The following is a 13,336-nucleotide window of genomic DNA, read 5'->3' on the forward strand; positions in this document are numbered from 1 at the left end:
TCCTTTACCTGCTTAAATACCTTCATCGAGGTGATTTTAGCAAGCGTTGGTCCTCATTATAGGATGAATATGATTCTTCACCCTTACTATGGTTGTCATGCATATTCTTCATTTACAGAGCAATAATGACTGACATATTTTTTAAATAAGCGGGGCCCACTGGGGTGTGCTTGGAAATCTTTGAGAAACCTCCATGCACGTTCATCTTCGCTGCACGCAAATCGGGCGACAGCCGCTGTGCCAGTAGCTGTCAAGGCCTTGATGAATCACTATTCACATGCAGGTCCCCGACTCTTGCATGCAGGTCCCCGACTCTTGCATGCAGGTCCCCAACTCTTGCATGCAGGTCCCCGACTCTTGCATGCAGGTCCCAAATTATCTTGTACATGGTGACCCACATGTGCCAAACATGTCTATGAAAGAAAATTTAAAAAAAAATTATTTTACAATGCCCCCTTGAGGCATAGACCGATGTTTTCAGCAGTCAGTCTAGAGGGCATTATAAATTCAAAAAAATTCAAAAAAATATAAAAACTTGGAAACCTAGTTTTGTTTGTAGAAGAGATCATCTGTGCCAAAATTGAGGTGATTTGGAGGTGGTCGAAAAAATACCCGCATTCCGGAGGGACCATTTTGTCTAACTTAAGCCAGTTTTTGAAAAAAGGTGAATTTTTCCACCACCCCCAAATCACCCAAATTTTCTTGTACATGGTGACCCACATGTGCCAAACATGTATATGAAAGAAAATTTTGAAAAAATTAATTTTACAATGCGCCCTTGAGGCATAGACCGATGTTTTCAGCAGTCAGTTTAGAGGGCACTATAAATTCAAAAAAATTCAAAAAAATACAAAAACTTGGAAACCTAGTTTTGTTTGTGGAAGAGATCATCTGTGCCAAAATTGAGGTGATTTGGAGGTGGTCGAAAAAATGCCCGCATTCCGGAGGGAAAAAGGTGAATTTTTCCACCACCTCCAAATCACCCAAATTTTCTTGTACATGGTGACCCACATGTGCCAAACATGTCTATAAATTTTTTTTGAAAAATTAATTTTACAATGCCCCCTTGAGGCATAGACCGATGTTTTCAGCAGTCAGTCTAGAGAGCATTATAAATTCAAAAAAATTCAAAAAAAAACAAAACTTGGAAAATGCAGCATTAAATCAGGGTGTGTACAACTCTAGCTTGTTGTTGCCAACACTACTAGGAAAAGGCATGCTAGTGGCGCACCGATTTTGCCTTCTAATGGCGCACTACTGGTGCGCCACTGGATATTGTTTTGGCTGATGTTGTTTTGGTGCTGTTTTGGTGCCATTTCGGATGGCTGCAGTGACTATTTTGGTGCCATTTTTGATCTCCTAATATGGTTGCAGTGATCATTAATTTTAGAGCAAAATATGGCTGTTATTTTTTTGTTTTGTTTCAGAAACAGGAGAAACCAAAGGGCCCACGTCTCCCCTCCAGAGTTTTCGAGGGCCAAAGGGCAGGACGTTTGAGTTTTGGAGGCAACTCCCCACGTCTCCCCTCCACTGGCAACTCCCCATGCCTCCCCTCCACTGGCAACTCCCCACGACCACGACGCAGGTAACTCCCCTCCTATTCCATTGCCGCTCCATCTTCCTCCCTCTGCCTCCCTCCTCATTCCATTGCCGCTCCATCTTCCCCCCTCTTCCTCCCTTTGCCTCCACCATCAAGCAACTCCCCTCTGCCTCCACCATCGCTGGCCAGGAGGGCAATGGCGGAGGAATCGTGGAGCAACTCCCCTTCGTCTGCCAAGAGAATGGCAGAGGCATCATGGAGCAACTCCCCTCCGTCTGCCAAGCATCACTGTGGTGAGGCGTCTGGCAAGGAGCCGCTGGTGGTCGACGACGACGTTCCGGTCCCCGGGCAGAAGCAGGACTACACCGTGCTGCTCATGGTTGGTATCCACCTGAAGGAGAAGCTGGATGTCGTATGCACCAGCAATCCAGACGAAGCCGACAAGAGGATCCGCGACATGAGGAGGAGGCTCGGCGGCATGGTTTCTCGGTCGATCGGCGTTGATGTCGAGTATACCAGGGAAGACGAACCTCCGCAAATGGCTGCAGTTCTGCATTTATGCGTGGAGGATCTCGTCTTGGTATACCACATCACCGCGGCAACCAAATGGTAAAAACATCCAGTTCTGAATTTTCTGAAGTTCTGAAGTTTCTGTCTAATTAGTAGTTTCTATAGTTTCTGAAGTAGATGCAATAGTTCTGAAGTTCTGAAGTAGATGCAATACTAGTTCTGAAGTTCTAAAGTTTCTAAACTTCTGAAGTTTCTGTCTAATTAGTAGTTTCTGAAGTTTCTGAAGTAGATGCAATAGTTCTGAAGTTCTGAAGTAGATGCAATACTAGTTCTGAAGTTCTGAAGTTTCTGTCTAATTAGTAGTTTCTGAAGTTTCTGAAGTAGATGCAATAGTTCTGAAGTTCTGAAGTAGATGCAATACTAGTTCTGAAGTTCTGAAGTTTCTGTCTAATTAGTAGTTTCTAAAGTTTCTGAAGTTTCTGAAGTAGATGAAATAGTTCTGAAGTAGATGCAATACTAGTTCTGAAATTCTGAAGTAGATGCAATACTACTTCTGAAGTTTCTGTCTAATTAGTAGTTTCTGAAGTTTTTTAAGTAGATTAATTTGATGCACCAGATTAATTTGATGCAGGCCCAAGGAACTCCGCCCGCTCCTGCAGGAGAAGAAGCTGTACACCTTTGTTGGCTTCTCCATTCGAGGTGACAAGGAGAAGCTGAAGTTGTCTGGTTTGGAGATCAACCCCGACAAGTACGTCGACATGCTGCGCAAATGGAGTGTTCCAAACAATGGAAAGAAGTGGCAGTCTTTGGCTGAGTTTGGAGGCAGCCTCATCCACCCATCCTACAAGGAAATGAAGGGGAAGATCAACAAGAAATTGGACCACAAACGATGGGGCGACAGCCCACTACCAGACAACCTCATCGAGTACGCAGCGAAAGATGCGTACGTCACCTACGAGGCATGGAAGAAAATCGAAACCGTCAAAGAAGGTTTTGAGCAATGGCAAGAGGCGGAGGATCATTGGGATGACCCCTACTACTGGGGATATTGAGTTGTTTGTTGTATTATGTGTCTCAGTTTGTAGTTATGTGGTTGAATAAGTTTGCTTTTGTTATGTTGAACAACTTTGCTTTTGTAATGATGAACAAGTTTGCTTTTGTTAAGTTGAACAAGTTTGCTTTTGTAATGATGAACAAGTTTGCTTTTGCTATGTAGTTATGTGGTTGTTATGATGCTGGTGCAGAACACTTATGGTTGTGATGTGATGCTACTGCTATATAGTAGTGGCGCATCACATGACAGGTGCGCCATTAGTGTCCATTCCATCTATAGCCTTTTTCCTAGTAGTGCAAAATGCAGCATGATGGAATGGCTGCAATGGAAATAATGGTGACAAATGCAAAAAATGAAATATGACGAAAAAGCCCGCCTACTTGCCGCTTAAAGTTCACAATTCAATGGCCTGCATATGACTAGTAACCCAATCATTTATTGGGCCAGGATGCAGAGGCCCGTCAGATTGTGATAACATGTAGCAAGTAGGCCCACAGGGCAGGGACAGAGACGGTTAGGCAATGTGCTCCCCGCTTTAGAAAGGAACTTGAGAGGGAAAGCTCAGCCCGCTATATAAACCGGTGCTAGCTCCGCTCGCTCGGCGAGGTGGGACTAAACTCCCTGCACCCCTGGGATGTGTCCGGCGCGACGCTCGCTTGGGCCTAATTTGGATGGGCCGTCCCACGCCAGCCTCACCCGCTGGGTCGCTGGATGGACCGTTGGGCCATCTCGTTGTCTGCGCCTGAGGCATGCATGCATGGGAATGGTGGCAACGTGGGTTTGCATGCGCGGGTGGCAGACGTGAACTTTATCTATCCGAACTATGTTATGATTTCTACCCAAAACAAGCTCACGTGCAACGCGCGCCCATGCGACGCACGCCTCTCGCGTGATACGCGATTCCGATGCGACTGCGTGCCAAGTTTTATAGATGGAAACTTCTTTAGATGCAATGTCATCTCAAAAACAACTCAGAAACAACTGTATGATTGATCATAAAACACATGCATTTTTGTTCAAAGAACTGTCTCATGAATAAATTGTACCATAATTGCGAACATAGTGTGAAACTGAAAAAAAATGTTTGTTTGCAACAAAATAATCCTGGTTTGAAGCTTAAACTGGTTGAAAAACAATTGAGCCTACTCCATATTGTCTTCTGCACTGCCAAAATCCAGTGACCTCTTGCATTGCGTCGTTGGAGATTGCGTCGGGCTTGGCGACGACCCATGTGCTTCAATCTTTTTCTCTTTAACATCAATGTAACCATACAACTTAAGTTGTTCTTGGTCTTTCTCTGCCAACTCTCTAGCAAGACCCTCCATTTCTTGGATTCTCACTTCCTGTAGAAAACCATAGGAATTGTATTAGGAAGAACTCAAAAAGACGTAGCCATAAACTAGATGCATGTAACATGTAAAATTTGAACCTCTGAATCAATGTCATCCTCAGTAAAACAACCCGTAGTTCTATTGTACACAATGTACAGGTGACATGTCTTGCTGCCATTCAGATCAGAAAGCATTTTTTGTACATCATCTGGTCCTGCAATCAAGAACATTCCTTCTGGCAGCTTCCACGCAGACCCGGGTAAGAAGTAGTATAGTTCTGCTCCCAGTTTGCAACCAAAAGTATCTCTCATTTCACTCATAATGAGATCGTAGGTCACTTTGGCGGGTTCAAAAATTCTGACTTCTGCCGGGTGTTCATCAAAGTATGCTCTCGGGACATGTGACATCTCATCATCCCTACTAACAAAAAATTCCGTGACCAGCACCTAGTATCTCACATCAGAGTTAATACATTCAATGAGTAAAGGGGCAAACATAATTTTTTATGTGCATAGCAACATTGCGGCGTTGTTACCTGCTTTTGTGGAATGTATCCTTCATGTGGAGTGACTGGGGATTGTGCCATCTCAAACCTTCTCACCTTGTTATGTGGAATGTATCCTTCATGTGGTGTGACTGGGGACTCTGCCATCACAGGTTTCTTATCCTGCGTATGAAACGTCGACAGTGGGTTTACACACAAGTTTTGAAAGGTCATACCATATCTTGGGTATGCATCGTTGCGAGGTACTTACAAGGGGAGAATTGACGATATGTTGTTGGGGTGGACTGATGTGGCATTGAACGGGTGACTCTATCGCAATGTCTCGAGTGAATGGCGACTGTGCCGTCTCATGATGCTTAGCCTACATACAATCGCCTACATAAGGTTGCCACAAATTGAAGATGTTTGTATCATAGAATACGTAGGTCCTTAATATATAGAATCGGTGTGAGATACTTACAGGGGGAGAATAATTGAAGACATGTTGTCGGGGTGGCCGTGAGATCGCACGGTCTTCTAACATATGTCCTTCTAAGCGGACCTTCTCCAGCATGGCCTTATAATCCATGTCCGACCGCTCCTGTAGCAGCTTACTGTCCATATCCGGACGTGACAGCAACACATACGCATCCATCCTGACTCGCTCTGTCTGTATAATACTGTCCACAAGCTTTCGGCCCTTCTGCAACGTTTGATGCATTTCCTTTTAGCCAAGGACAAACTTTTTTCCATGTACTCACAGTCCTGCTTATACTTTTCTTCAATCTCAAGACGCATCTTCGCCATCTTACGGGAAAACTCCTCACGCTCCTCCTTTATCATCCTGTCCACGTATGAACATTCTTTTTTCAGTTTCTTATCTACCTCATCGCGATCCTTTTGCACCTTCAAGTCGATCTCCCGGCGCGCTTCATGCAAAGACTTGTCGTACTCCGCACGGTTGTTATGCGCCTCTGTGACCATGGTCCCTACAGCAACACATATACCCATAGTATGAAAACTGTATCCACAACCTCATCCTACTAATTCGAAACAATACGACCGTGAAAAAATATTCAGAATCACTTCGTATGATCAACTACTACAAACTATCAATCAAAAAGATCTTGCATCACATCCTGTACTCGAATTACACCAGAACTACTCAACTATGGCAAAACCTGGATTTTCTAATCTCTTCAGAAATGACTTCTTGGCCGAATCAATGGAAAAAATAATCAGCACTGCAATCGAAGATGGGAGGAGCCGTGGAGGATACCTTTTTAATCCGGCGTCGGCGTGGTCGCTTGAGAAGCGATGGCGCGATTTCCGGCGATGGCTATGTGAGGAGAAACAAGGTAGATGGGGGTGGTTAGGATAGGGTAGATATGCGGTATAATGGGAAGGTATATATCCGTGATTGTAGGGTTAATTAGTTATTTTGAAGTAATGTGCTTCGATGCAAGTTTTTATTTTAACGAGCGTGATCTTTTCGGGGCTTCCAAAACATGTGCACTGACTGCGGGTCCAACCACATATCACAGAAGCCCGAGCCATCGCCGTGCCCGTGCCAAGCTGCCGCCCACCATTGCCTCCCTTTCCCTTGCCCCACCAAATTGTTATTCTTCTCCGGCGACGAAGCCTGCCATTGCCGGCGGACGGTGAGAGACGAGAGATGTCCATGTCCAGTTCGGCCTCTCTATCATCATGGCCGCGGTATGGTTCACTGCCGATGACCAGATGCCCCGACTGCCCACGCATCGCGCCATTGAAGCATTTGAGAACCATATCGGAGAAGAATGGAAACCATGGGCGGGAATTTGTGAAATGCGAGAGCAAACCAGAAGCAGGGAAGGTTAGATCTATGAATTCTGACCCCAGATTTATATTTATTTCCTCGAAATTGTGATTTAGGGTTTCCCTTCCCTATTTCAGAAGCCGAAAACATGCAAGCATTTTGAGTGGCTGGATGAATACGTTGAGAGGCTTCAAACGGATGGCTTAATTGATTTGCCCATTGATTTGAGGCACGGGGCAACCCTAGAGGCATATCTGCCATCGGCGGTGGATAATAAGGGCTATGCCAATTTTCCTCTGATGATGGAGGATGCGGAACTCAAGGTGGAATTGAAGAAGATGAACAATAACTTAAGGCAGTTGATCGATCTGAATAAGCACGCAAATCTGATGGCCGCGGGATTTTATTTTTCAATAATTGTTGTGGGATTTGTTTACTTGTTGATCATAACTCATTAGAAGTTGTTAACAAATTATTTCAGTCAGCTTCTGTATAAGCAATGTCATTTGTGCTTAATGCCTTGTATGACCAGACCAAGCAAAAGCTCATTTGTAATCTATTGGAAAGGACAAATAAAATTGAAAACTGATTTCTTGTTTCCAAAATAAAATTTGTGCTTAATGCCTTGTATGACCATATTCTGCCATGTATTGGGGCACAACACGATGAGGCAGTTTCTGTTTGAACAACAAATTTGTTATATTAGCAAATTTGTAACTTATTCTTCTCTAAAAAAGGAAGAGCAATAAATTCATTCCAAGAATTTGCAGAAATAATTGTCAACCCATTTTTGTTGGTAATTACGAGATATGTTTGGCGCAATTAGTGGCTAACTGGTTTTTTTAGGAATAGTGGCTACTTGGTTTGATACATGCCAAACATTATGTTCAGATTAGTTGCATCATTTCATTCATTTTTTACCCAAAAAATCTATACAAAGTGTTAATTGGACAATGTGAACAATGTGGCACGAAGGTTGTCGGATGGTACCGGATGGAATCCATTGTAAACCAACCCTAAACCCAAAAAACCAAAAAACCCTGAACCCTAAACCCTGATAACCCTAACCCCCCCCCCCACACACACGAAACCGTAAACACATTCAAAATTGTGCCCCACGTGGAAACCATTATGCATGAATTCTCTATGGGGTCATGGGATGCCATGAAGAAAGTTAGGGATCATTAGTACATGTACACACAAGTACGATCTCTGACACGCGCATTTCCAGTCCCTGTACACGTACATGTAAACCAACCCAACATCAATCCGGTTCAGTGGATGGATGCATGCTCTATGTGGCACGAAGTATGTCAGCCAAGCCAGTCGACAGACCAGATCGATGCTACCGGAGGGATTCCATTGTAGACCAACGCTCGACCTATGTCCGGTGTGTGTGATAGGTACACTGTAAGACAAACATAGTAACGTCAACCCTAAAACCCTAAACAGTGATAACCCTAACCCCCCCCCCACTAAACCGTAAAAACATTCAAAATTTTGCCCCACATGGAAACCATTATGCATGCATTCTCTATGGGGTCATGGGATTCCATGAAGAAAGTTTGGGATTATACACGCAAGTACGATCTCTGAAACGCGCATTTCCGGCCTAGCATGTCAACACCCCGAAAGCACTAGCTGGGTTCCTCACCTATATGAAACCAACCCAACATCGATCCGGTCTCGTGGATGGATGAATGCTCTATGTGGCACGAAGTTTGTCGGCCGAGCCAGTCAACGGACCGGATCGATGCTACCGGAGGGAATCCACTGTAGACCAACGCTCCATCAATGTCCGGTGTGTGTGCTACGTCCATCGTAAGACAAACATAGCTCCGTCAACCCTTAAACCCTTAAACCCTAAACCCTGATAACCCTAAACCCCCCCACTAAACCGTAAAAACATTCAAAATTTTGCCCCACATGGAAACCATTATGCATGCATTCCCTATGGGGTCATGGGATGCCATGAAAAAAGTTTGGGATTATACACGCAAGTACGATCTCTGACACGCGCATTTCCGGCCTAGCATGTCAACACCCCGAAAGCACTTGCTGGGTTCCTCACCTGTATGAAACCAACCCAACATTGATCCGGTCCAGTGGATGGATGTATGCTCTATGTGGCACGAAGTTTGTCGGCCGAGCCATTCAACGGACCGGATCGATGCTACCGGAGGGAATCCATTGTAAACCAACGCTCCACCAATGTCCGGTGTGTGTGCTACGTCCACCGTAAGACGAACATAGTTCCGTCAATCCTAAAACCCTTAAACCCTAAACCCTGATAACCCTAACCCCCCCCCACTAAACCGTAAAAACATTCAAAATTTTGCCCCACATGGAAACCATTATGCATGCATTCTCTATGTGGTCATGGGATGCCATTAAGAAAGTTTGGGATCATTAGTACATATACATGCAAGTACGATCTCTGACACGTGCATTTCCGGGCTTGCATGTCAACACTCAACCCTAAACCCTGATAACCCTAACCCACCCCCCACTAAACCCTAAACCCTGATAACCCTAACCCCTCACTAAACCCTAAACACTGAACCCCTAAACCCTAATAACCCTAAACCCCTAAACCCCTAAACGAGTTGACAAGATTTTCTTATTTCTTTATATCATTTATCCAAATCTCACATAACTCACGCGGCCCACCCCTCCCTAAATCCCGTGATTACAGCTCCGCATTCTAACCACCCGGGCCGTCCGCACCTCCCACGACCGCTGCAAGATCAGATCGGAGACGCCGGTCGCCCACGGAATACAGGAGTCGGCGGCCACCACTCGCCGCCCACCGCCAACGTGATCTGAGGTCTCGGACGTCAGTGTTCTTCTCGCCGCCTCCTCCTCGCATGAACGCGCCGTTTTTCCTTTGCGCCGTCGACCGCGCTATAGCGGCACTTATAGTTTCCCATGCACTAACCACCGCCATCTACTCGGTGGCACCGTCTCCGAGATAAGGTATTACCTGATCGTAACTCTTTATAATCGTTGTCCGCCGCTCCTTTAGTAGTTGAACCCTCATAGGTTTTGCACCGAAATAGGTTCTGTGCTTAAACCCATAAGTGGATCATATGTTAAATGATCCAGTTAATTTTGTGAAAATTAATTCTCTGCTAATTTTGTTATACATTTTCCAATTTTGTTCAGATTAATTGAGCCGGATTTTATCATTGCATACGAGCCAGCAATGTCAGTTTCAGATACGAACCTTCATAATGGAGAAAAGCCCATCTCCGAAATTACCGATGCGGTAAGTAATTGACTGTTTGTGTACAATCGTTTTGTACACATAATTCATGTGTACTCAGTATTATTTAATGTCATGTAACAGGAACGCCGAAAAGCATGGTCATATGAAGTTAGTATGCTCACAGACAAGGTTCAGAAAAACCATGAAACTGTTGTCACAAGACCACAAAAAGTACATCATATCAGAAACCAGTCTTGGCGGTCTAACCCAGATGCATGAAGTGACTCTACGGCGCATAATGTTGGTTAGACTAGCCAAGAGCATAGATATGGACACGCAATCCATTACCATCGGTAAAACGCCAATTCCTATAACAAAACAGGACGTGCAAGGTATATTTGGCATTCCGATAGAAGGGGAGGATATAGAGCCACATCCGGAAATGCAAACCGACACAGAATTGTTTACCTCCTATGCAAAAAAATGGGAAAATTTTGATTTTTGACCTTGAAACGGTGATCCGAGCTTCCAAAGCCCCAGACGGCGATTTCCTGAGACGGTTCATTCTGTACGCAATTGGTACTGTTCTAGCACCAACAGCACAACATTATGTGGACTCGAAATTTCTCAACCTTGTTACAGATCTTGAAAACCTTCGGAAATTTAACTGGGGATGTTTCACACTTAATCACTTCTTCAAGTCCGTTCATAAGTTTAGAAATCGAGATCACGTAAATCTACAAGGAAATCTAATTCTGCTCCAGGTTAGTGATAGATCACTACTTAATGTCCTTTAACTATTATTCTGTTGCATATCTGTATGGTGATGAACTAATTTATTGTGTAGTATTGGTACTGGGATCACGTGCGTAGTGGCCAATTAATGTATGCTTCTAGACCCCCTCCATTGATCGCACGATGGGACGAAATGATGGCTACTTTAAGAAGCTATGCTTACGAGAAAGGAGGTCTTCATAACGGGCTGGTACCTATCTACAATTGAACTTTCTATATCCGATTTTTATTTGGTACAAATGGTTCATTATATTTTATAAAAATAGGCTGTCATGGAAATTTGTGCTCCTCGACGACCGTCCGAGAATTCTAATAATTTTCCAAGAAAAAAAGATGAACATGTGCATCAATATGATTCGTATCGAGCACCATCACAAGGACATCAATTTAGTAGCCAGCAAGTATGTACTCCAAGGACTATTTGTTTTTGCAATATCACAAATAGGTGTCATGGAACCTCATTCATTTAGCTATTGTTATCAACGGGGTTTTATTTTGTTTACATAGATTGAAATGGTAGTTGAAGTCATGAATGCATGCATTGCTGATCATGAAAAGAAGGTAGGCAGGAAGTTAATGGAAATTGAGCACAGATTTGATGTCAAATACTAGACTCTAGGTGAAGACTTGATCGACGTGAAGACTAAAACTGGCACTAATCCTAGGTTTTCGAAGGCCGAGGACAAAATTAAAGACTTAAGGAGGGAACTCCATGTACGTCATACTGTGCATTTTGTATTTTTTATGAATATGTTCCTTCATGTTCATTATTGTTTGCATTGTTACAGGAAATAAAATACGAATTTACAAGCAACCGACAGTCAGTGTCACAGAAAGGAGGCATGCAGGTGATCAATATGGCCCAACACGTCAATATCTAAAAGTAACAAACTAATGATGAACTACCTTTCTTCATTGTAGGATCAAGTCAATGTGTGTAATTCATCCCTGACAGGAACTCCTAGGGCTACCCAATTCACGACAGGGACTTCGAGTACACCAAGTGCAAGACATGTGACGGAAAACAATGAGGAACCACAATTAACTCCGATGAAGCCTGTCTTTGGTAATGATTACAAGTTCACGGATGAGGACATAGAGACAGCCGTTTACATTCGCGGAACATACGACCCTGTTAAAATAGCTAGAATCGGAGACATTTCCCTCACAGCAGAAAATCTGAAGCGAAGTTTGGACGACAAATACATTTATGGTGATGTAAGCCCATTATACTCTATTCTACATCATTACTGCAACAACTGTCTTATTATTGTATGATTGAAAATTTGGCAGGTTATTATGGCATATGCTCGCATTAGCCAAATTGAGAATTATAGTACCTCAATCATATCCCCTCAAGAAACCGAAAAGCTGTTACAAATGAAGGGGGTGGTTCCTGTTGGACGTGCAGCCTCATGGTTAGCTCGTGTAGCAGGAAAATTTGTAGGGCGCTGAAAGGTACATGTTTTCCACACTTTCATAGTTTACGTACACACTGTACACGACAAATTTCGGTTCTCAACCCAACCCAAATTTTACTGCAGTTGCATGTCCCACTGAATGTACACCAAAACCATTGGATGCTAATGATGCTTAATTTTGACAAAAAAAGAAATTCAGACTCTGAACTCCATGAATTATCATTGCGACAAGACCAAGGAAGATTCTCTTGTAAGTGTTGTCTTGCTGCCTCTTTTGATCCGCATGGAACATGAGCTCCCAAAGTACCGTAACCCTATGTATGACTCGTCGTACCCTAGGTGGACTCGATTCAGTTCTGCATTGACGGAGCTGTCAAGAAAGGGTTGATATCACCAGCTAATAACATCAATTTTGCCGAATGGACCAAAAAACGCTATGAGAACATACCACAACAGACCGATGGGTACGCATGGCCTCATAAATTATTATTTGCGTACACGAATAAGATTACTAATCTTTAACTGAACATCGCAGGACTTCCTGTACGGTTTGGACACTACAGTACATGTTGTCATGGAACAGGAATGAAATGACCGATATTTTGAACCAGGTAATTGAATGCCTAATTTAAATTTGTACTTTGTTTAGCTTGAAAGCTATCCTGACGTCAGTGTCGGTTATCCAATATAGGCAAGGATAGATATTTTCAGGTGGAAAATATGTACAGCCTTACTGCATTCAAATTGCAATGCGCTTCATCTCGAATCATATAAGTTCCCCATAACGGTTAGCGCTACATGAAGAATATATCATTTATTTCATAAGTCTCATGATTAGAACTAACGCAGCACTCTCTCTTATACAGAAGGAGGTGTACGATGCCCATCAAGCAGTTCTACCTGATGCTTCAGAAGAGGACGTACAATTAGTCAACAATCCTGATGGTTCCAACGAACCTGACATGTCCAACTCCCAGAAGGATATCGGTGCACCCAACTCCCCCAAAAGGAAGAGAGCACGTGGACGCCTGAGAAAGCTAGTCGATCCTGAGCAAGCAGCAAAAACAAAGAGTCTTAAAGAACTGAAACTTAAATTTGACAGCAAGACCATAGCCAACCAAGTGTCTTCGTTACCATCACGGTCACGCAGAGAGCATAAACCAGCACTAGCTTTATTGAGCCCATTCAAACACAG

General features: G+C 43.6%; 1 protein-coding gene across 1 annotated transcript; it reads left to right on the forward strand.

The window, feature by feature from the left end:
• The first annotated feature begins 1,736 nt into the window (after positions 1 to 1,736).
• Positions 1,737 to 3,102, forward strand: LOC147973047 (uncharacterized). The gene is made up of 2 exons (XM_087524548.1): positions 1,737 to 2,149; positions 2,682 to 3,102. Exons 1-2 carry the CDS (start codon positions 1,737 to 1,739, stop codon positions 3,100 to 3,102), a joined length of 834 nt encoding a protein of 277 aa, XP_087380674.1.
• Positions 3,103 to 13,336: the final 10,234 nt, after the last annotated feature.

The sequence above is a fragment of the Triticum urartu genome, chromosome 5A, assembly GCF_056163025.1.
Source record: "Triticum urartu cultivar PI428250 chromosome 5A, HENAU_Tu73, whole genome shotgun sequence".
NCBI classification, from domain to species: domain Eukaryota; kingdom Viridiplantae; phylum Streptophyta; class Magnoliopsida; order Poales; family Poaceae; genus Triticum; species Triticum urartu.